This window comes from Eulemur rufifrons, chromosome 30 (genome assembly GCF_041146395.1).
Source record: "Eulemur rufifrons isolate Redbay chromosome 30, OSU_ERuf_1, whole genome shotgun sequence".
In the NCBI taxonomy this organism is placed as follows: domain Eukaryota; kingdom Metazoa; phylum Chordata; class Mammalia; order Primates; family Lemuridae; genus Eulemur; species Eulemur rufifrons.
Window position 1 is genome coordinate 140,685,975 of NC_091012.1, and position 25,846 is coordinate 140,711,820.

Genomic DNA, 25,846 nt, shown 5'->3' on the forward strand with positions numbered 1-25,846 from the left:
CCTTCACTTTACACTCTCCTGTTGCAACCTGGGTTTTTCTAACTATCACTCACCATTTTTGAACATGGTTTTTTCTGATGACCTTATTATTTGACAAATATCTTTATCCAAATAAAGTTCATTTGACGTCCTTGTATTATTATGTACTAAGATCTTTAAAATGATAATTATTCTATGTGGAATTTTCAGCTCTTCCATGCCACAATTTCCTTTAATAACTTTAATCTTGACTTCATCCTTGAGCTTAATGGGGTTTTTCTAAGTTTAATTTCTTAGAGTGATTTTCTGCATAATATTTATTCTATTCATTAAGGGATGTACTTTTAACACTTTTGTCTCTGAGAATACTTTTTCAAAGGTCAGACTGGCAAAGATTTTCTACCAAAACATGGTAGATCTTGTTTCATTGTCATCTGGGCCTAGTGTTCCAGAGAATTCTAAGGGGGGTGAGTTTTTGTGTATTTATAACGGAACTAAAGACATTTTGGGGGGCTGATGACAGACCAGCCAACAGAGAGCACACAGATGGCTTGAGACCGAGGATCTACACCCTGTTGTAGGTCAGGACAGGCTGCAGCAGGAACTTCATGGGACCAAGAGCCAAGAATAGAACCCACCACCTAGAATACAGTTTGCCCTTGGAGAGCCCATGCTTCCTCATCTCAGCTTCTATCTGCACACCTCATGTAGCATCTCCTGGTTTACCAACTCCTTTGGCTTCTTTGAGAAAATGAGCCTCCCAAGACACCTACACCCCCGAGTCCCGGCTCTCAGATCCCAGCCAGGAGTGTGGGGGCCAGGGTGGGGTGGAGGGGTGCATGTCCACATAACCTTTGACACGGGGACCACCTCGTCTTAGATGCAGTGGACAGATCACCTGCACTGATACCTCCAAACACATCTTCTGTTGCAGAGAGAACTTTGGGTTTCCTACCTGGATCATTTGGTTTGGTTTTCTTTACTTCACTAATTTTAAAGTAAGCTGCCAGGATATGTCTCCACCTATAGCTCTTGTCATGGATTCTTCTGGAAATGACGAGGCCGTTAAACTCAGAAAGGTTTTCTTCGTGGTGTCTGATTCCTCTCAGATATCTCCTCCATCTGTCTTCCCAGCCCATCATCCACCTTGTGTTCCATTTGCCAGTCACTTTCCTTTCTTTCTGTCACTTACCTATGATAACACGGCTGAGGCACTCTCCTGATGCCCCTGCTGTTTTGGGTACCTTTAGTGACCCTCCTTTTCTGATCTTTATATCGGATATGTATTTCCCTAAGTGATGCTATTCTTTATTAAAAATGCATATGCATATATGTATGTGCACAAAATTATATGTGTGTATATATATATTATGAGTGATTCCATTATTTAAAACAAATTATGTATTTATACATTATATATTTATACTGTATACACTATATGTATATTTATAGTGTTCATTGTACATACCTTTTGTACATATTTGACTTTATTACTTATTAAAGTTATATACATATTTATATATATACACACGTTTATATAAATATATATAGATATATATTTTTGAGACAGAATCTGGCTCTGTTGCCTGAGCTAGAGTGCAGTGGTGTCATCATAGCTCACAGCAACCTCTGACTCCTGGGCTCAACTGATCCCCCTGCCTCAGCCTCCTGAGTAGCTGGGACCGTAGGCATGAGCCACCGTGCCCAGTTAATTTTTCTATTTTGTAGAGACAGGTCTTGCTCTTGCTCAGGCTGGTCTCGAACTTCTGGCCTCAAGTGACCCACTCACCTCAACCTCCCAGAGTGCCAGGATTACAGGCATGAGCCACTGTGCCCAGCCAAGATATATTTTTAAATAAATAACAAAAGTGTACTTGTATATGGCTGGGCCTGTGTGTGTACACTCATGACCACATTTAGAAGATGCTATTGTAAAAGCTGACTGCATAATAATCTATGTGCATATATACACACACAGCAAAAATGCCATCATCATTATTAATGCATGCTTTATTAATAAATGTATGTTGGCCCACAGTATAAATCTCAGCATTACAGACATTCTGACACACATTCTCATTGTTGTTTTCAGCATAAATGATTAATCCAGTTTTTATTTTGTGCTAAGATGAGGTTGTTATACCTCCCTACTTCTTTAAATGTTTAGCAAAATGAGAGACTTTATTATACTCAAATTACTACTAGTACAATAAAATAACATAATGAAGGAAATAAACCCCCTTTACTTTCTTTTATCCAGTCACGAAAGCCATTCCGGACAGACCGGCAGGTGTGACCAGGGATGGGAGGCTGGGATTTCTTAGAGAAGGACTGGCATTTGAACGTGTTTTGACATTATTTGCCACTTTCTTATTTACTCTTTTTTAAGCTGCTAAGTATTTTGAGCTGGATTTAGTTGTTTCCAACCTCTTCAACTGAAAGTAATAATAATAAAAAACCCCAAATCCTTAACCTGAAGAGATTTTATAAATACTTGAAATTGCCTATAATTACCAAAGAAATGAAATCATTAAGCTAGAAATTACTTTTTCGGTGGATCTCTAAATAGCTTGCTTTAAAAAAGAAAGAAAAGAAAGGAACTTGCTTAGCATAAATCTGTAAACACCTAGAGAGATGTTAAACTTCTATCTTGGCCTGAGGGAAATGTTTTATGGATTTACAAAAGAGCGAAACGATTGGCTTACAGTCATTAAGTGTATGAGATTAAACAGTTGTCGTCAAGAAAATCCCATCGTATAATCACCACACAGTATTATCTTGTGAACTAATATAAGGGTAATGTAAATATAGAAGAATATTAAAATTGAGGCAAATTAGAGATCATCAGGATGTATTTTAAAAAGCTGGGTAGTATATTATGATTATAGAATTACCTAAGGATTCTGAATCCTTAAAGGCAACCACTTGCGATATTATAAAGGTCTCTACATCATTAGCAACGGAGGACTGAGTTGAAAACACAATACCTCTTAAGGAGCAGTTGCATCAGTGTAGCACCACACTGTGTACCCAGATACACAGGGCCGTATCTGGTAAAGATGTTTGTGATGATTGAGTGACCTACCCATTGTCACACAGGTCTCTGTTTCAACCCACATCTAAGATGAGCAATCTCTTTGCATCCAGTCTTTTCCTCCTCTTTGGGAATACCATCCTCTATGAACCACAATTTATGACACCTGCTTCATGCCTTCCAAACAAAAATGGGTCATTTCCTTAAATACCAGTTATTCTTTGTCCACTGAGTTGTTGAGATATAATTCTTATTTTCTTTATTCCACCAGAGATTCTAAGACACAGCCAAATGGTGTAGTCATCTCTGTGTTTTATAATTTATATTGGAAGACGGAATCAAAACCCTCTTGCCAGGAACTAACACAACACCCTGCGCAAAATAGTTCGCACTGGTTGCTACAAAGATGATGCTGTGCTGTTACAAAGTGTTTCAGTTCTGGGTTTGAATCCCCAAAACCCTGATATCTGGATCTCATGAGCCAAGTTACGTAATAACTCTGTGCTACATTCGTCTCATCTGTAACATTAGGGCAAAATACTTCCTGAAATTTTTAAGGAGGTTACAGATGTTTGGAATAGTGCCCTTCATGTGGTAAGCAAATATCGCAATTTAGTTGTTAATATTCTCATTATGAGATAACAGCTATAGTAAAAGGACCAGCGGAATGGGAATAAAAAGGTGCGTTTTCACTCTGTCCCCAGTTAGCCTGCAGTATAGACACAGTGATGCACTGTAAAGCTTGTTCTATAGGTACTAGCTGGGTCACTGTCTCTAGAATCTTATAGGCAAGTCATCCTCCTTAGCCTGTCTTCAGGTTCTTGACGTATAAAAGGCAGATAGTAAATAAAGAGAAACCAGGCTTCTTGGTGAAATAGCTGATTCTGGAAACGGGGCAGAAAATATACAAGATAAGCTTGGAGTGTCCTATAGAGCCAGAAAGTAAGAAAACGCCTAACACACACACACACACACACACACACACACACACAGTCGCACAGTGACAGAAGTACCTCCAGTGGGCACAGAGCCGAGTGAAAGAGATTTGGATGTCCCAAGCTGGAACAATTGGAGCAAGAAAATTAAGTCATCAGGAGTTATATCTCAGAGTGTAAAACACATAGCCACAGTTCCCTACTGATACAGACTGAATACGTTAAACCGGATGCTAATTTCCTAATGGTGCTGTGCAAAATGACTGCAATGTTTTTGGCTTAAAACAACCCAAAGGTATCTCCCAGTTTCCTTTTATGGGATGCCTGCATTTTATAGGTCAGAAATCCCATATGTGTCTCCCTGGACTGACATCAAGGTGTCAGGAAATTGCTTGCCTTTGAGAACTCTTAGGGGAAACCTTTTTCCTTCCCTTTCTCTGGTTGTAGAGGACACCTACACTCATTGGCTCATGGCTCCTTCCTTGATCTGCAAAGCCAGCGGCAGTGTAGCGTCTTCTGATCTCTCTGACGTCCTCTGATCTCGCTGACTGCACTCCTGCCTCCGTCTTCTTTAAAGAGCCGTTGTGATTACACTGGGACCATGTGGGGAGCACGGAATAATCATCTCCTTCTTTTAAGATCAGGCAATGAGCATCTTCAATTCCATCTGCAAACTTAATTCCCCCTTGCCACTTAGCATAACATATGGGCACATTCTGGGGATTAGAATGTGGATATCTTGTTCTGGAGAGGAGACAGATTTCCCTTGCGGAAACAATCCAAATAACTTATATAGATACTCCTCCCTCAAGGAAGGGGAACATGAATCTCGACTCTTTCGGTTTGGCTCTTGCACGATGATATCCTTCCAAAGAGAACAACATTGAAAGGGGAGAATAAAGAATGAATTTACAGTGGAGACACCTGACAAACACAGCCTCCCCCAAATGGGCGGTTAAGGTTCACATCCAGTGTTAAGCCGTGTTCACCAAATGCGTCCTTGCTATGATGTGATGAGACGGGTACGTGACCTCTGTGTTCCTCCCCTGAAATGCATAACCTCGGTCTACTCACAGTAAACATCAGACATGTCCCAGTTGTGAGTGAGTCTGCAAAACACCTGGCAAGAACTCTTCACAACCATTGAGGTCATCCCAAGCAAGGAAAGTTTGAGAAACGGTCGCGACCAAAAAAGCCTAAGGAGGCATAATGAAAATGTAATATAGGACCCTGGATGGGATTTGGGGAAAGAACCAGGACGTTAAGTAAATGCTAAGGAAATGGGAATAAAATGTGGACTTCGGTTAATAACGGTATTTAAATATGGGCTTATTAATTATAACATATGTACTACACTAATGTTAGACGTTAATAAAATAGAGAAGTGAGTGTATGGAAATTCTCTCTGCTATCTTCACAATTTTTCTGCAAATCTAAAAGTGTTCTAAAATATAAGTTTATTAAAAACAAACAAATACCCAGATAGCCTACTTTTCTTCGCCAATTCCCAGAGAGGCTTTGAAGATGCTAACATAGGAGATCCATGAAGATGCTTTGAAGATGTCTCAAATTGAAAATTTCTCAAATTTCATATTCAAAGGAGATTTTATTTAAAAATGAAAGATGCACACATCAAAAGTCTAGCCATCATTGTTCTCTACCTTGCCTCAGTTGACTCATCTACAAAAGGAGCGATTATGATCAGCTTAACACTAATCCTACGGCAAGTGGTTATATTGGCGCCTTCTTGGGCAAGAGTTTTCTATTTTGAGTGGTTTGAGCTACACGGTAAAGATTCAGCACCCCGCTGTTCTCCATGGGGAGCACATTAGATGCCCAAATAACTGATATGCAAGTCAAACCATAATCAGGGACACTCATAAGATGTTGCTAGAAGACAGCAGGGAAACTGAGGAACAGGCCATAGAGTTTCTGGCACTTTGCCTGACTGGGTGTTCAAAGGTTTTCAGAGTTAGAGAGTAAGTTTGCAGAAGAGTTTAGAGGCATCATATTATCCTCAGAAGCAAGGAAGAAGGTGTTTCGTGAGCAAAGTCTGAAAGGTGGAAAAGTGAAGTAAATATTTGGGGAACCATGGAAAATAACAACACTCCCTACAATAACACGAGACAGCAATTGTGGAGCCAACGTTTGCTGTGTGCATGACAACACTCACATGTTACCTGAGAGTCAGGAAGTTTGAAAGAGAGAGAGTAATACCTGATATATCTGAATATGTGATTCTCTTAAGGGCCCTATTCTTTCAGAAAGCTCCTGACAGTTGGATCAAAGGAAATACTTTGATGTTTCTTAGTCGTGATTATTTTAGGATGTAATGCCATTAGCATTTTGCTTATTCCCCTTCACTATTTAGGTACTTCCTAATCTTTATTGATTTTCGTACTTTTTTATTCCACTGTAGTCTTATGGTGGTTAGTGCCAACTATAAAAATATTAATTGTTCAGTTACAGGTAACCAAAATTATAATGCTAACTAAGAAAATAAGGCACCCACTTAAAAAAAAAACCATCATAATAGCTTTAATTTATACATATCAAGCACAGTGACAAACTGGCCTTGGTTAGGATCTAAAACAACCTCTGTGATCAAGGCACACGTTAGGATGCTGTGCATGAGTCTAACTGTACATGTGGTTGAATGTGTGTGTGTGCATTAGTGTGTGGGCATGTGTATGTCTGTGTATGCGTACGCATGTGTGCCTTCGGAGAGAAGCAAATAGCTATCACAGTTAACTTAGGCCAGGTTTCGCTCTTGTAACAAAAAAACTCCAAAATTTTAGCAGCTGTCACAAACAGGCCTTCTTTCTCTTTTCTGCAGTTTCTGTCAATCTTGGGTGGACGAGGTTGTTTCTGACATATTCTGATTCATACTAGAATGTGGGGAAATAATCATACTTACCCAGGAGAACTCAGAGGATTTTGAAGCAATAATGCAGCCCACTACATACACAAAATGTGTTGGGTGAACACAGTCACATGGAAAAAAAGATGAGAACCGTGCCTTTAGTTTGTTTCCCTGTTGGCATTTCTGTTGCTGGTGCCATTGTGTTCTCTAGATTGGAACTGAATAGAATAAGAAACATCTCCATTCTGCCTAACCAGCAGAGTTCCAAAGTGGGTAAAGTCGCAAAAGCCCTCATAGGTAGTAAGAATTATCCCATCGTCCAAAGACTTGAGTGACTTTATGATTCTTAAAAAATACATGTTTTTAGGACCCTTAATTGAGGTCAATTGGTTTTTCACCGTCTGGCACAAAAGACTCAGGAATTGAAGAGTGGAGTGGTTTTGTATAAATCTAGACTCATTTTTGTTTTTTGTTGATTTTTTTAGAATGAAGAGAACTATGTCCTCATATTCTAGTATGAACAGGTACACACACAGGAAAAGCTACAGGCAAGCTCTGTATGATTTGATTAGTAAAGATAGATGAGCCACTTTGAGATTTAGACAGTTTATCCCTTACATAGACAGCTGAAGGAGAAAAAGGCGAAAGTGCCAGCTTCTATAATCCTTGTCCCACACACAAAATGTCATATGACGTAAAAATTCCACCCCAGTAGTCCACAGTTTGTGTCCCAACTACAGAAAGAGGCTTTTTATGAGAGTTAGCACTGTGTAATAGAATAACGTGTGTGTGCATGTGTGTGCGTGTGTGTGTGTGTGTGTGTGTGTATCTGCAGAGGTTATTGTTTTTTTAATACAACATTTCAAGAGGTATCTTAGGGCAAATAAAAGTCAATTTCATTTCCAACATGACTTTTCTTAATAAAGATACAGAAAATGTACCTAGCAAGATACAATATTGAATTACTTTCCATTTTTAAATACATTATGATTTAATCTCAGGCTCATAAAGATTCTTCAAGAGGTAATTTATTCCATCAGCTGAAAGTTCTAAAAAAAAAAAAAAAAAAGCAGAGACTCATGTAAATATAATAGAATTTTTCTTTTATTCCTGAGAACAGAAACATTTCAATAACCAAATTCACAACCGAAAAAAAAAATGCTAATATAAGGTTACACAATGCTCTATGACTGTAAAAAGAAGCACAGTCATATGTCAGTACTTATAAAATATTTAGATTTATTTTGATTCCTAGCTGAGAAAGTGTGAAATCAATTTTTCCTAATTTCAGTAAAACAAGAAAGGAAAATTACCATTCTCATTTTTCTCTCATTTTGTCTTCCAAAGCTAATCAGAGGAAAACAGGAATATATACAGATAAACTTACTTTTTCCATTATTACAATGAAGAATTTTTGAACTGGCAGAAAATGGCAAAGAATTAGAGCTTGCTTTTACTGTAATCACAAAAGCATTTCCTCAAGTGCTTTGAAATGACAACCCAAGATAAATTAAACGGCAGAGTTCTTACAGACTATGGGCTCAAAAATTCCTATATGGCCAACGGATGATGAATTATAATCTAATATCTATTCTCAAAATTAAAAAAGAAGGAAAATGCAACATTGCATTTTTATACTTGAGAGGAGAATCAGCTATTCATACCACAAAGAATAGTCTATGCTTTTCTTACTACACTTATCATTGGTTCTTTATAGTTGGTATGACTGTGACCCCTTTCTTGTAGTAGGTATGGGCTTATAGTCAAAAATACATGATTTATCCAACAGATATTTACCATGTAACTTGTATTATATGTGCTAGATATTTTGGTAGCCACTGAAAATTAGTGAATACAGTAATGAAGATATGATAGTCAATACCTTTGTTCTCTTGGAGCTAACAGTCTGAGCAGTTATTAAACAAAGCATCATATTACAAATTATAGTAAATTTTGTGAAGGAAAACGCCTACTGCAGTAGATAAACAAGAAACCAAGTTCAATTAGAAGAGGAGGTTGGTGTGATCCAGGGAATGCCTTTCTGAGGAAACGGAATTTAAGCTAAAGAGTAAAAAGGAATCATCTGGAATATACTCTTTGCAAGCAAAGAAAACAACAGCATTTCCAAATGTCCTAAGGAGATCTGGTGATACAGTGAGTTAAGGCATGTTCATGGTGGTGTATCAGCTAGCTTTTGCTGCATAAGAAACCATCCCACAGCTAAGCATTTTAAAACAAGGTTTATTTAGCTCATGATTCTTGGTTGTGCATGTGGGCTGTGCTCAGCTGGGAGGCTCTTCAGTCTGGAGTCAGCGGGCAGGGCTTTGGGTGTTCACTGGACGAGGGTGGCCTCAAGAGGGGTGCTTGTCTGTGCACCACATGGAATAGCATCCTCCACATGGAAGCTTGTGGGGCTTGCACATAGATGTGTTCAAGCCCTCCCACAGTCAAAGCTGAGGACAGGTACACTGTCACCCTACATCCAAAATTTCCAGAATAATCAAATCCATGAAGACACAAATAGATGCATGTTTTCCAGGGGCTGGGAGGAAGGGGAAATGGGAGGGAACACCAATGGTTATAGGGTTTCTTTTTCAGGACTATTTCTGCCATTAAATAGTGTGATTGTTGCACAAATCCATGAATATATTAGTAACCATTGGACTGCATATTTAGAAAGAGTGAATTGTATGGTTTGTGAATTATATCTCAGGAAAGTTGTTGTATGTTTTTTAAAACAATGTAAACTAGAGAAATTAAGACAAGCTAGGAGGCTAGGTGCCCTGGCTCACACTTGTAATCCTAGCACTTTGGGGAGGCTGAGGCAGGAGGATTGCTTGAGCTCAAGAGTTTGAGACCAACGTGAGCAACAGTGAGACCCCATCACTACTAAAAATGGAAAAAATTAGGGGGTGTGGTGGTGTGCACCTGTAGTCCCAGCTACTTGGGAGGCTGAGGCAGGAGGATCACTTGAGGCCAGGAGTTTGAGGTTGCAATGATCTATGATGATGACACCACTGCACTCTATCCCAGGGACAAAAGAGAGAGACTCTGTCTCAGGAAAAAAAAAAAAAGATAAGCTAGGGATATAGAAAAATAGATAAAATAGATTAGAACTGAACAAGGGAGACAGACACAGACTCTACCACATGTTAAACACTTAGCATGCAAATAAAGAGGTATAATACCTATGCTTCTAGAAATAGTATTAATATCTAAGGGACTAATTAAAATGATCCCTATGTTATACCATCCAGAGAAATTTCAAATGAATTATGAGCCAGATGTGAAAGAAAACTTTCAAACTCTTAGAAGAATATATAACAAACCAAAATGTCTTCATGTCTTTGGATTAAAGGAAGAATCATCTTTAAAAAAAGAACAGACATTATACAGGAAAATATTAATAAATTATACATTTTGAAACTTACTTTATATAATAAAAAATTGATAAATTGGTTAAGGGCAATAGGGTGGATATCTCTAATGCTTATTAATTGTGAAAAGTTGGGCAAATTATTTAATCTCTTTATACTTCATTTTCCTCAGGTGTAAAATGAAGTATCACAAATTATCTGTCTCATGGGACAGTTGTGAAAAATGAATATTCAATATACATAAAGTCCTTAGGAAGGTGCCTAGCACACGCTATGCATATTTAGATGTTTGCCGTTACATCCTTGAGAAGAGGCCATCATCATATATACAAAGATTTACTACCAATCAGTAATAGAGAAGTTTAGCCAGTGAAAAATTGGGATGCTATTCAAGAAGGGAATTAAGAATGATCATAATGCCATGCAGAGATGCACATCTCCACTAGTTTTAAGGAATATGCAAATTGAAATACAAACTAATAACATTTCATACCGCTCAGATGGGGGTAAAAATACTATCTGGTAATATCAAGTGTATAAGTGGCAGGAAATTCTCTTGCCTGCTAGTGAGTTTGTAACATAATACAACTTTTTTGGGAAAGCAATATGATAGTATCTACTGAAGATGAAGTTACTATTTCCCTATGTATCAGTTAGCTACTGCTGCATAACAAAACACTCTAATATTCAGTGCCTTAAACCAATAAGTACTTATGAGTACACAGGTTATGTTAGCTGGAATTTTGTTTTTGATAAATTTTGGCCCAGCTCATTCATGTGTCTGCTTTGTTGAATTTGAGTTAGTTTTCTCATGTAATTGGGGTTTGCTGGGGGGGTAATTTTGACTATGTTGTGTTCTTCTCCATGTGGTCTCTTCTTCTCTAGCTCAGTAGCCTGCATGTCTTCATGAGGCAGTGGCAGGGTTTCAAAAGAGCAAGAACACATACAGGGAATTTGGTGTCCCAGTCTTGGAAATTGCACATCATCACTTTTATTCTTTTCTTTTGAAAAGACACAACTCCTAGAGCCAGCCAAGATATAAGGGGTGAAGACATGGACTCCATTTCTATGCAGGAAGAACAGCAAATTCACAGAAAGGATTGTAGAATTTGGGGACCTTTTGCCTGTCAGTTGACTATACCCTATAATTTAGCAATTCTCTCTCTCTCATAGTTCTATGCCCTGGAGCAGAGGTCTTCAAACTGCCAGATGCCTTTCCGAAATCTTTCAGAGTGTAATAGGGATGATTTTAGGGACATCAATTTCCAGATACTCATCCTCCCAATGGATGTGCTCTTCTCTAAGCCTTGCTCATCACCAAAAACCTCTGCCCACATCAGGAAAGCATGACCTTCCCTACGCATGACAGGTTCTCACCACCCTGCTCTGCCACGGCATGTAATACGAGAGAGATCATTCTACACGCTGCCTTCCGAGTTGCCCCTTTGCTGAAGGCTCTGCAAAATAAGCTTCCCATGTCATACGTGTTTCCTTTAAGACTAAAGTTTTGTCCCGTTCTGTTGTTCTGACTGTGGGACGGGGAGGAACGAAGCCATAGGTGAGCGATGCCTGTTCGTTCAAATGCAGAAATCCAACTTTTCTGGCTTTCACCCATTTTTCCAAGATGCGCACGCATTGGGTGAAGCCCCTCAACATGTGTTCCCATCTGACAGTTGTCTTTCAGATTCACCGTGCTAAGAACAATTCACGTGCAGGTGGAATCTGATTCAAAATGTATGTGGGGCGTATTCATCCCAGTTAGAGCCAGTTCTCAAGGGGTAAGGAGAGCAGAGAAGGTTCAACAGGTTGACTCCCTACCTTCCTCGCTTTTGGGGGGGGTCAATCTTGTCCCCTTCCCCTCCTCCCGCACCGGCCTACCTCTCTCACTCAGAGCAGTCTGTCTCCTTTGCTCACAGAAATGTTCCCAGCTCTGACATCCATCCCAGCCCTTGCTCAGCAAGCCCTCAGCCTCTCCCACTGTACCCAGCAGGGCATCCTAAATTCATGACTGCATTTTCCGGAGCCACTGGAATCATGCGTGCACATGTCTGTCTCTCATATTTGGGACCTCCTTCAGGGACCACATGTTGAAAGGCTCCATACAATATGTCTTTGCAGAAGGAAAGGGTTTCAGAGCGCCTGCACTCATGGTTCACGGGCAGTCTGTGAGGAGGTTATGTTGTAAACGCTCCCTTCTTCTCCTGTCTGTATTGGATTAAAAGATTAAGCCCCTACTCGGCTGTGGCCAAGTGACAAACTAATCCATCACACCCATATCGGCGATGGCCCAGAGAGCATTTATTGCTTTCTCCCCCATAGTCCATGACAGAAATTCCCCTGTAATGTGTTTAGCTAAGAAGGGCTCTTTCTGTATTTAAGAGAACAAGACTGAGTTGAAAACCAGCCTTTTAAGGGACAGTAAAGTATTATACAATAAAATATGAGCATATCATAAATATGCTATTTCATGGTAAGGGCAATAAAGCTAAAGGTTCTTTTTGGTTCTGTTATTTCTTCCTATTCCTGTGTCGATAATATGATCACAGGGGTATCTGATGACTTTCCATGATTATTTATGTACCTGACTGGTAACAAATATTAAATATTAAAATATTAAAAAGAACCGATATAAAATTGTTGTCCTGCCTGAAAATGTTAACAGCAATATCTATGGTGACTTGGGACATTTTCCTTTGATTTTTATTCTCCCCTGTTGTGGTCTACCTTTTCCGAATGCTCTATAATAAAGTGTTTCTATTGCATTTATACCACAAAGAGCTACTTTAAATAGATTCACTTTTGAAAATAATGTGGATAAAGCACTAAATGGAAACATCAGAAGAAGGGGTATAAAAAAGGATGGATATCCTTCAGGACTAGGGACATTGAGATATTTTATTTATAAAATGGTATTTAAATTTTAATAATGGAATGGCTATGCTTTTGTTTGAAGTTATTTAAATATTCCCTTTAATATTTAAATCTGTTTCCCCATGGAGGTTTGTTGGAGATGCGAATTGTTAAGGGAAAAGAAATACTATTCTGGCATTTCTAGGAAGGGAACACATGGGAAGGAAGGAAAAAACTCAAGGCCTGTCTGGATTTTGTTTGCACTTTTTTTGTCAGCCACAAGCTAGGTTTATTCTGGAATAAACTCTAGCGGAATTGTTTTTTCCTGAACCCTGTAATACCTGTATTTGTATAGCCCATGATTATATCTAAATTATATATTCAAAGGAACTTGGTTTGTTTCTAGACATTTAATTAGCTCTATTTGCTCTGACAAATAGAACAGCAGTTTCTTGAAAAAGAACAAAGGTGTGGAAAATTCAATATACACAGAACAGTCAAGGTGGTATATAATGGTGTTACTGGGTCAGGCTCTGCTATATAAGATTAATTCAAGATCGTGGTTTGGCAAATAATTTCTATCAAAATCTCAGCAGGAGTTTCTGCTTCAGTTGACAAGCTGATGCGGAAATTTGCATGGGAAGGCAAAGGACCTGGAATATATCAAAGAGATCTTGGAAAAGGGGACGAAAGGGGGAAGGCTTCAATTTTCCTACTTAAAAACATACTATAAAGCTATAGTAAGCAAGACAGTAGGCTATGCACACTTGGAAAGAAATATAGATCAATGAAATACAGGGGTTAGGGACACTGACCTCCATGCAGTCAAAAATCCACATATAACTTTTGACTCCCCAAAAACTTAACTGCTAATAGCCTACTGTTGACAGGAAGCCTTACCATTAACACAAACCATTGATTAATACATTTTGTATGCTACATGTATTATATACTGTGTTCTTAAAGTAAGCTAGAGAAAAGAAAATGCTATTAAGGAAATCATAAGAAAGAGAAAATATATTTACTATTAATATTTATGAAGTGGAAGTGGATCCTCATAAAGGTCTTCATCCTCCTCATCTTCATGTTGAGTAGGCTGAGAAGGAGGAGGGACAGGAGGGCTTGGTCTTACTGTTTCAGGGTTGGCAGAGGTGGAAGAAAATCTGCATGTAAGATTTTCTTAAACTGGGTGAATTCACTCATGTTGTTCAAGGGTAACTGGAAAGCGTGTAGAAATAAACCCTTGCAACTGTAGTCAATAGACTTCCAACAGTGGTGCCACAACGATTCAGTGAGGCAAGAATGGGGTTTTCAATAAATGGTGTTGAGACCATTGTGTATCCACAGGCAAAAAGGTGAATTTCAGCCCTTGCTTCATGCCATCCACTGAAGCCAGCTAAAATGCATGCAAGGTGACAATGCAAAAATTAAAACTCTTAAACTTTTAGAAAACAAAACCAATGTAGGAGAGAATCTTCAGGGCCATGATTCGAGAAGGATTTTGTAAATATGGCATCAAAAGCACGACCCTTAAAAGAAAATGTGGATACATTAAAACTCATCAAAATTAAAACCTTTTTTTTTTTTTTTTTTTTTTTTTTTTTTGAGACAGAGTCTCACTCTGTTGCCCAGGCTAGAGTGAGTGCCGTGGCGTCAGCCTAGCTCACAGCAACCTCAAACTCCTGAGCTCAAGCGATCCTCCTGTCTCAGCCTCCCGAGTAGCTGGGACTACAGGCATGCGCCACCATGCCCAGCTAATTTTTTCTATATATATTTTTAGCTGTCCATATAATTTCTTTCTATTTTTAGTAGAGATGGGGTCTCGCTCTTGCTCAGGCTGGTCTCGAACTCCTGAGCTCAAACAATCCGCCCACCTCGGCCTCCCAGAGTGCTAGGATTACAGGCGTGAGCCACCGCGCCCGGCCAAAATTAAAACCTTTTGAATTTCAAAAAATACCATTGAGAAAACCAAAAGACAAGCCACACAGACTGGGAGAAAAGATTTGCCAACCATATTTCTGATAAGACTTTAATCTACAAAATATAAAGAACTCGCACAACTCATTAGAGGCAAAGAACTCATTTTTAAAAATGGGCAAAAATATGTGAATAGGGATTCCACCAGAGAAGACAGTACATGAGAAGATATTCAATATCATTAGTCATTAGTTAAATCCAAATTAAAACTACAGTGAGACACCATTTAACGCCCATTGGTATGGCTATAACCAGAAAGATACCAACCAGTGTTGGCTAGAGCGTGAATAGAGCGTGAAGAAGTGGGGAACCTTGATACACTGTTGGTGGGAATGTCAAATGACGCAGCTGATTTGGAAAACATCTGTCCGCTTCTTAAAACATTAAGCATAAGTTTGCCATCTGAAGAAGCAGAGCCACTCCGAGGTATCTATGCAAGAGAAATGAAAACATGTTCATGCAAAAACAATGGAGCACAGATAAATGTGCATAGCCGCATTATTCACAATAACCAACAAGTGGACAGTCTGAATGTCCATCAACACATGGATGGATTAAAAAAATGTGGTCTAACCATATAATGAAAAATCATCTAGCTGTCAAAAGGAATGAAGTACTGACTGATGCATTCTACAATAGGGATGGTCCTTGAAAACCGTATGCTAGGCAGTGATAACACAAGCAAGATATAGAAGACCACGTATTATGTGAGTTTATTTATATATAATCAAAGACGTGGTATGTTAGTGATGACTTAGTGACACAATGAAATAAAACTATCTTATGAACACAGCATGGTTTCATAACTATGCTATGAAAATTGTAAAAGCATTAAAAAAACTTTAGAACATTTTCCTCTATGGCTGGGGAGGTTTCCCTGAGCACTTATTAAAGAGATTTGTTCTGTAACATTTGGATTCAGTCAAAAGGTAGCACTCAAGGATCCAGAAAGCCACATGTGGCCCTGAGGACACAGGTCTCCCAGACCTCTTTTGGTGGGGTTGGTGGTGGCAGGGGAGATGGCGTCTGAGCCAGGTGGGGGACTCCTGATTCTCTGCTTCTAGCTGCAGCGTGGAAGAGAAAGGAGATTTATTTCTAAGAGGAACATTCAGAAGAGAGCAGGGATGTAAGGTCAGGTTCAGGGCAAAGGTACATTCCAAATACGAGCACCGAATTAAAGAACACATTTCCCCTGTCTACCATGTGTTTTCTGGAAGACTGCAATAGGAAAGATAGTCCAACTTTAAAGGAACATATTCTGTTGGGGATAATTATGGAGATACATTCTCTTTCCCTAGTCTACTCTCTGTCTTTTGACTACACATCCAGTTTGTCTAGTATCTTTTATTTTTTAATGAAAGATCACTATAAAAATAGGGTCCAGTGTTTCTATAGAAATGTACAGAATAGAAACAAAAACAGAAACCTTCTTCCATGAATTATTTAATAATTGCAGTATTTTCAGAAACCAGAATGGTTTGTTTTCTAGAGCAAATGATTCAGTGTGGCATTTATGTGCTACCTTTCTTTAAGAAATACATCTCCTTTAGTTTCTTTAACACAATTTAACAGTCAATTCAGTCCCTAGATAGCTTTGAATTACATTTTATATTGATAAACTCCGATAAAAACAACCAAAAAGACAGTCAAGCCAATTTGATAGAGATTAATTTAAAAAAAAAAAAAAAAAGGAAAGTTTTTGAACATTTAAATGCAGAAGAATTCTTGGACATGTATAGATTTCTGTATCAAACTAATTATTATATTAAATGACACATCAATACCATGATACTTTCTAATGGATTGGGATAATATTTAACCTTTGTTTGACATATGAAAACAGTGATACCAAGCCTTTGTTTCAAAACACACGAAGCTCTTCTGAGTCATGTAGATCTGAAGCATGCTTTTCATTCACGAGAGTTTCCCATGATGGTATTTTGCCTCTACCTGAATTCACTCATCAAGGCACCCTATGGAAAAGCAAACATCTTTTTAATTGATTGACTTCAATTCAGGTTAGTGGTCGTTGGATATGCAACCCATGGGCTGCATCCGCCAATAAAAAGGAGGGCGTTGAGCCAATTAACTAGAGAATTCAAGCAAAATTAAATATTTTATCCTCTTATATCTGGAGAATGTAAAAACCAAAATGGTGCAGTGGGTACACAGGGCACAAGAGAGGTTTTTGGAGTGGTTAAGACCCCCCCTGTGTCTTGCTTATAATTGAAATTCCCATGCACATCTAACTTGAGGTGATCAAGGTAGGTGACTTCGATCTTTATTTTATATCTTTACAAATTCAAGTAATGATAACTTTCAAAAGATATTGAGTATTTCAAACACACGGAACACAATTAAAATGTTTGGTCTTAAGAAATACTTATTATAAATAGTTTTTTTTTTTTTTTAATAGTAGAGAACATGAGGGAATAATGGCAGTGGTTTTCCAACCACTGAGTAGGAGTGAATCTTAGTGATTTAAATTGGTGACATTTCTGGTTCTTTGGGGAATTGTGTGTTTTTCAGTTGTTAATACATGAAACTGATGTTGGTTTTATGATGTTTTGATTAAAGTCCTGTCATGTTTATTGTTTAAGTGTATTTCTGCTCTCATTGTGAAATTGCCTAACCATAGTGTATCAGTGACATTTCAAAACTTTATTTAGATTGTAACATGTTAAAGTCAGAGGACCATTGAATACCTTCATATGCATTTCTTTTAAGAATGTGGGAAATCTCTTTTCTAATAATTTAATTTTTTTCTTTTTTTGAAACAATTCACGTTAGCTTTTTTTTTTTTGCAGTAGTATCATTTTAACCCCCAAAGTGCATTTTCACAAGATATCTAATCTTTTTTGCAAGTAACATTTTGAATTTGTTCTTCTTGACATCTTTATGTTGATATGCATTTTGTATCGCCCTATTTCATTTTTTTGAAATCCAAATGTAACAGGTTTCAACTTTTTTTGTTACATTCTTTTTTTTTCTTTAACTGGGTAGCAAGCATCTCTCTCTTTTCTGAATTTTTGCAAACCTGTTGTTTTTGAATTCTCTTTTTTCCCTTTATTTTCCCTCTCGATATGACCCCAGGAGGCAACACAAAGAAAAACGCAGATGATATAACCAGTAATGACCGTGGTGAAGATGAAGGTATTTTTTGTTTTTTCAAAGCTCAACCCTGATGCATGAGTTTATATCTATCTATCTCTCTATTTTTTTTAATTTCAATCTGTTTTTCTTCCCCTTATTTAAAACTAGTGCACTTCTGTGTGCTTCTTTATTTTCTTCTTGTATGAAAACCACTGTCATTTTTAATCCGAGTTTTCATGTAAAGGACTGCAAATCATTGTCAGAGTATAAACATTGTTTCTAGACCTGAAATGACTAACAAAAATGCTATTTACAAGGAAGCCCACCTTTTTTTTTTCCTTTTTTCTTTTCATTTTTTTGGCTTGGTCACAAGAAGAGAAGATGGAATTTTAAAACATGCATGTATACTTTCTTTTCTTCTTTCCAGATGTTATTTTATAAGTTAAGATTACATTTTTGGAGCTTTGCTCTTATTAATTCTTTTTATAAACTGCAAAACTCTGCCACACCTCAGTAGAACTTTTGGGGCTTGGGGAGGGGCTGGAATTTCAGTTTTGTTTCTTTCTTTTCAAACATATTGATTCCAAAACAGGTTTCTAAGAAGCTGCTCACAGTGAAGTACATAAAAAAGTGTTTTAACGAGGTTTTAATGAAATGTTTCTTTCAGGACAGCCTTTCAGCGGCATGTAAAGAAAAAAATAAAGAGAGAAGTATTTCAGAATTGAAAAAGGACAGAAAGCTAGCTATGTGCATCTTTCTTTTCACACCAGGGCTGTTTTGAAAACACATTTTTCTCCCCAAAATGTTTTGTTGCTATGAAAACTTTCTCTGTAAGGCTCCCAAATTGCTCCATAGATTATCCACCAGAAGTGAAATGTGTTTTTTTTTTAAAGATGGAACGGAGAAGCACCCAAGCAACTTAACTAGCACACTGTATTCTGCCTCTTCCGTAGAATAAATGCTTTAAAAATCGAGAGAAACAACTCAATAAATAGTACTAAAATAAGCCTGTACTTGTTGAGAAGGCTCTGTAGCATGAGTAAAAGCACATGTAGCAAAATGTGCGTAGCAAATTTCTCATCTGCGTAGCAAAATGCATGGAAGTCCATTTATTTTCCCTAAAGGATAAGACCCCTGATGCAGCTCTGAGTCTCTGGCCCAAAGGGAGTAGTGAGCTGTCCTTACTGGCCAAACGCAACTTCTTCCAAAGGGCCTTTTTACCAATTGCATGTTGTTTTGCCCTTTTTGCTTTCCTTCATGAATCAAATGCTCTCCACAAAAAGAAGTCTGGCCAACATTGCCTCCAGCCCTGTCTTCTGTTAACATTATTACTATTATGATGATTATTATTTTTTATGGAGCTTGAAGTTCATAGAGCTGTCTTGCCTCAAATAGCTGTCCAGAAGAGATCTCTCCCGATGGCATTCAAATATCCAAATCTACACCTGCCTCAGGTATACCTCCTTTGGTGAGGGCTTTGGAACATCTGACATTTTTTTGTCCAGTGTCTAAGAATAAAATAAAATAAATGTTTCTTCTCCTAGTGCTCTCATCTGTTCTAGTGCTATAATCTGCATCATGCCCAGATGGCTCTTTTTCAGATATTTTCTTTCGATCATTGGGATCTGTTTTCATGATGCTCACCTTGCAAGTTTATTACCTTGAGGATGCCATCTAATTTTCACCAAATCTAATAAACTGTGATTTTGTTTAAACTTCGAATCAATACGGCATCTGGTTCTTACGTGGGCAAATTCAAGAGAAAGTAGTTCTGTGTTTTATGAAAGGTAAGAGATGTTCATGTAACATATATTCCGAAAGAACATCATAGAGCAGCCCTTCAAAATCTCTACTTAGTCCCTTTTCCCACAAGTTAGTAGCTGGCAGCCAGTAACAGTAAAATAAATGACAGCAAAAATAGCAAATCAGGCAAAGAAAGAGACAGTGCATCACAGGAAAATCCCACGTACTATATGATGAATAAATGATTAATAGAGGATTTTTACTTTATTTTTAAATTTTATTTGAGAAAATAAAAGACACTCTTCTGCTCTGGATTAAATATCTGCAAATACTTGGGAAATGTGACACTTTATTTCTGTACTTCACTGTGACCAGTGAGTTTCTCTTGCCTTCTGTACACACCCAGTAAAATTGTGATCATAATTCATCCTTGTCAGAGCCTCCGTCCATATGATGGTAGTTTCTTTCTTCCACATTCCTTTCTGATGTCTCAAAAGTGTCCCCATGAATTAGGAAAGAATAAAACTTTATTGAAGAAAAAAATGAAAATAAATGTGCATAGCGCCATGTTTTTTAAATAACGTACAGATATTTAAATGATTTATACACACATGCAACATGCACACACACACACACACGCAGAAATATTTATAGGTGAAGTCATTCTTCCCAAAAATTAAATGTAGGTCTAATGGCTGATTAATATTAAGCAGGTTATTTAATCATAGTTTTCCAGAAAGCAGGCTGTACAGTCTCCAGATTTTTCTCATCATAGATCATTGTTTTAACATCATTGCTAATTAAAATAATAAAGTAATTACTCAGAGTACTCATTGGTTGCAAATCACAATGTCAGTTTATGTCCCCTGTGAAAATATAAAGTATTTAAATAATTTTGTCTTGAGTTTGGATTCTTTTGCCATGTTTTATTACATCTCTTTCATTTTTGTCACTTCGGTATGTGGGTTTATTACTGCAATCAACAGAGCTAAGATGCCTTCCTTGGGCATCTTTTTTCCCCATTTCTGTTCCATTAATAATTTTTAAGCATTTATTTATTTTTTGTTATCATCTGTCCTGTATTGACAGTTTATAATTTCACTACTTCTTTTCTGTTTTTACTCTCCAATTAAAGATGAATCTGTATACTCAACTGTGAATTAAAATGGCAGTGATATTAAAACTAATTATAATTTTGAAGTTGACTTTACATTTAATTAGATGATAAAACACATTTTATCAAGGATGCATGTGCTTTTTCCATTTAAATCACATTTTAGGGCTTGAGGGAAATTTAGGGACTATGCACTTTATCTTAAACCTTTTCTATTAGTGCTTTAGTTATACACAGACACCTACACAAGCGTATGACTCCAAATGTCCATATGCTTCTCAAAATATCATTTCTATGAATAGAAAATATAATAGCATTGCCGTTTTCCTTAGGCACCCTTATGAAGGGTATACCAGGCACAAAAATCAATGTGATTAATTCAAGTCAAAAGTAGGAAAATTAATCAACCTCCCTTGCTCTTTCTTTAGCATCAGTGAGTCAGTGTGATTTTTTTTTTTTTTTTTTTTTTATTGTATATCCTTACTTGGCTTTTTTTCCAGATATCCATGATCAGAACAGCAAGAAGCCAGTGATGGTCTATATCCATGGTGGCTCTTACATGGAGGGGACCGGCAACATGATCGATGGGAGCATTTTGGCAAGCTATGGGAATGTCATCGTGATCACCATTAACTACCGTCTGGGCATCTTAGGTAAGTGATTTCCTCATGAGAAATGCCGGAGCAGGACACCATGCAGAAGGTTTGCTTTTTCATTTTCAACAGGGCTCGTGGGTTTCAGGTGTGTTACTCCAATTCCTGGGTAACTGTGGTTTGCAGTGCTGACTTTGTGTGATTGGATACATTCTTTCCTCTCACTGTGTTCATGCAACATTGTTATTTTGTAGTTTTGTTTTTAGCTTGCAGTTGTTAATCCAATAATTTCATTTTGTTGGGCCTGAATTCCTCCTCAAAGCAACGCAGTTGTCAAGATCATCAGGATAAAATGAAATTTTATTTAAAGCATGTTTCTTCCTTGGAGCTTAATGAATATGTGTTCATCTAGAAACCTGTAGAACACACGTTTGGTAATAGCATAGTTGATAACAACCATGGATATTAGCTTTCTTTTCTGGTTGTACAGTCGTATGAATCAGTGTTATTGTGTGCAGGAAAATATTTGATCCAACTTCTTGATTATGTGCCCATGTGGGGCCTTGGAGATCTTCTGTGTTGTTGGTTGTATGAATCTGCATGCAAGAAAACAGCACTTATTTGATTTTTGTTCCATTTTATTATTTATGATTAAAAGGCATGGACTAAGTATAGGAAAATTCAAGCTTAGGTCTACATTGTTTAGGTGTGTCATTCCTTTTCCTCTGAGTGTGGGTTGGAAAAGTACACATTTTGGGGGTAAGATTTCAAGGTTTACCTTTCTAGGTAGCTTTGCCTGCTGTGGCACAGTTTGTTCATAATGCTCCTAGACCTGTGTGAACACATTTGTTTTCAAGGCAAAAACGCATTAAAAGGGTGCAGAAAATGAAGTTTTTAACAAGTTAGTCATGAGAGAGATGTGTGTGTTGATTGCGGTGTGGTTACAGTACAACACAAGATATAAACTGAAATGGACTCATGGAGTTTTGTCAAACAAGAAATATGACTGAAGATGCTTTCTTCAAATAGGTAAATATTACCAAGACTATTTTATTTTGCAATGAGATGTTTTAATTTCATTCTGAGTGTTTCTTTCTCATTCCTATGTGAAAGCATTAACCTATAAGAGACCCCAGGAAGTGGTGAAGTAGAGACCTGCATTTCTGGCTTAGACGTGCAAATCACCTACATTCCTAAGGGTGTGTCTTTGGGAGCTTTGATAAAGTACTCAACATTCCAGGTTGGTTTTTGCATTACAGAAAAACAAAAACAACAAGAACAATAAAAACACCCCTAGTGTCAGGAATCTTATTATTTCATGGTTCTATGTCATTTTCTTTTTTCATAGTTTTCTATGTGCCAGATTTTGTGGAATAATTTTCATGCACTTTTGCAGAAAGTTGATTTCATGTTTCTCTGAATGTTTTTCCGACTAGTTGGTTTGGCTACTCCTGTTGGAAACAGGAAATTGTGTTTCTTGATGTTTCACAAAAGGTCCGTTCTACCAAAGAGGTGGAAAGAGGACCCCCCCCCCCCCAGGGCCCTGCAGGGACCTCTTCCAAGGCAGCTGTGTGTGGGCTGCACGCAGTGTGGCCACGTGGGACCAGGCTTTGGGCACCCTCTTCGGAAGGAATTAGTGGGCAAAGAGCACATTCTGGCTCTGGTGGAATCACAGTACGTTCCTATGCCTGCAAGATGGGTTGATGTTACTGATAAGATCGGGTTCCAAAAGAAACTGATTTCCTTTTCCTTCTAAAGCAGCCGAATTGTATCAAGCAACTCCACACTATGTTATCTTATCAGTTTTGCCCCTTCCTGAATCAAGTGCAGATCTCCCATTGTAGTGGGGGAATTCTATGCATATATATGTTAGGAAAAAAGGAAAAAAAAAAAAAACCCAAAATGTTAAATCTAACTTTTGCTTTGACCAGTTAAAAAAAAAAAATCGTGATAAGATAACAGAGAACTGCAAAAGTGCTGGAGAGGAAATAAAAGCAGCTATTTAGCATCTGTATGCCGGCTTATTTACATTCCACCAAGGAGCCTCTGTGGACCAGCAAAGCACCACAGACCCCCTTTATGTGACGGAGTGAAAGGTCCCAGCTTTGCAGATTATGCAGGGTGTGGACTGAGACTCGAAAATGTGACCTCGATCTTCATCACGGATCTTGCATTTACTGTTGTCCTCTTGAGAAAGGTTAGGCAGCATTTACTTTTTACTTGCGGGGAAACTAATATTATTGGTCTTGAAAAAATATTTTTAAACCTTTGACAGCCAGATGTTTCAAAAGTCGATTAAATAAAATAGTGCAGCACGCACTGCAGTGGGGATTTTGGTGAGTGCTTTTTATATGAAGAGATAGGTTTTTCGGGGAAAAGTTGAAATAATCCATGAGGTGTTTTTTTTTTTTTCTTCTTCCAATAAAAGTAATAAATGTTGAATGCTATTTTCCTACCTAAGGAATAGAAAAAAAATAATTGTTTCAGATTTTTTTTTTTTTTTTTAGGGGAGTAACAAATGCTGTTTTTCTTACCCAAAAAGAGGGTTAAAAAAGATGAAACATGCGAAAAATGGAACCACGGTGCTGGCGTTATAAAACACATAGAATGTAGAATGAGACAGACATTAGCTGGGATCTTCCCTCTACCTCTGCGTTAGTGATGTGGCATTGAGACAGTCAGCTAACTTTTCCTGCGTCTGTTTCCTTAGCTGTAGAAGGTGGTGACACCTTCTCTTGCAAAGTGTTTGTACAATATAAGGCTTTAGTGGTTCAAAACATCACACTGTATGTACCCCGTAAGTATATGATACGCACAATTATTTGTCAATTAAAACTAAAATTAAAAAAAATTGTATGTACAGTATCAGTGGATTCATGTGGGTGAAATTGCATAGCCCATGAGTGCCAGCCAGCATACCCCGTGACACTGTGATTTCCATTGTTATTAATATCACTGGACATCTTATTAATACCTCTGTTGCTCCACAGTAAGAATTGCAACTGGCCCAATTTGTAATGCCTATCCATCAAATCTTGGCATCCAAACTGAATCACCTTAATTAAAGTAAATCATTATAAGACACTTCTAGACATTAAACAGAGCGTCATCATCCTTGCTTTTTTGAAGTATGAAGGTTTTATTTATTTATTTATTTTTTTCAAATCAGAACTGTGCAGCCCAATCTTGCTAGCCATTGACCATATATAATTTATGATCCAATCCAGGGCATGTTTGACAGTCGTTAATATACGATGAATAAACTGAGATTGTCCCAGGCAAATTGGATTGTATCGTCATAGCTATAAAGTCATTATTTATACCTACATGAGACATTCTGTCATTGAATATGATTGAATGGGGGTGTTTATTTTTAAAGAAGCTACTCTTCTATAAACGCATTTCTTATTTATTCTGCTGTATACCTTTGTCATTAGGAAGGCACACACATCTGTGACTTAGGAAAACCTGAAGTTCACCAGCACCCCCCAGGTTAGCCTTTGTTGGGGTGTATGGTGTTCCTGCCTGCTAAGGAGAAACCAGCCAAAACCTGCTCCCTCTCAGCCATTCACCTGACAGGATCCATAAATATCATTTACTCCTAAGAAAATTAGACATTAATCTAGGTAATAAACTTTCAAAACAATCCCCTCGAGAGGAAACCACAGAGGTCAAATCTGTGCATCCCCACGAGGTCATTACAACATGAATACTCTCCTCTCTATCTTAGCCCCTGACTTTAGGATAACTTGCGTTCTATCTATTAAATCTGCTGTTTTCTTTTGTTCTTCTTAGTTCAGTTCATGATAGCCCAGAGACCCTCCATATGAAAGAGGATGCACCTTACTGATGCTTCCTATTGGAAACACCTAGAATTTACTTATTTTATAGCTTTTGCCTCCCTCCATCCCAGTGAATAGTCTGCAAGTTGGCCTGCCTTCACATCTCCAGGCGGTTGAGTCTACTTCCATTCAAATAGGCATTGCAGTTTTGCTCACTTGGGATTATTGCCTTTTTAGTCATCCTGCAATGTGATACCTCAAGTGTGCTGAGCTGTATCGCTGCTTCAAAATAGCCCCTAACTATACCCTCTGACGTCAGTTCACTGAGCACCTGCTGTATGGCCTGCACGGGGTTGTTGTGGAGGTTCCTTCACTTAATCCTCATAAACTCCCTTGGAGAGGTGAGCCTCATCTTGCCTGGGAGGAAACGAAGGCTTGCAGGTGACTCAAGGCTTGCAGGTGACTCAAGGCTTGCAGGTGACTCATGGTGTTGCAGCGGGGAGTGA

At 38.0% G+C, this 25,846-nt stretch overlaps 1 protein-coding gene across 5 annotated transcripts in view; it reads left to right on the forward strand.

The window, feature by feature from the left end:
* NLGN4X (neuroligin 4 X-linked) overlaps window positions 1-25,846 on the forward strand; it is a 235,099-nt gene that overhangs the window by 88,002 nt on the left and 121,251 nt on the right. For 2 of the 5 annotated variants that reach the window (XM_069463343.1, XM_069463345.1), the window contains exons 2-3: window positions 18,109-18,168; window positions 21,466-21,618. In XM_069463343.1, coding sequence (XP_069319444.1) covers window positions 18,109-18,168; window positions 21,466-21,618 — 213 coding nt within the window. Of the gene's footprint in view, window positions 1-15,963; window positions 15,992-18,108; window positions 18,169-21,465; window positions 21,619-25,846 lie in introns of all 5 variants that reach the window. The other 3 variants (XM_069463347.1, XM_069463346.1, XM_069463344.1) reach the window with 3 other exon arrangements.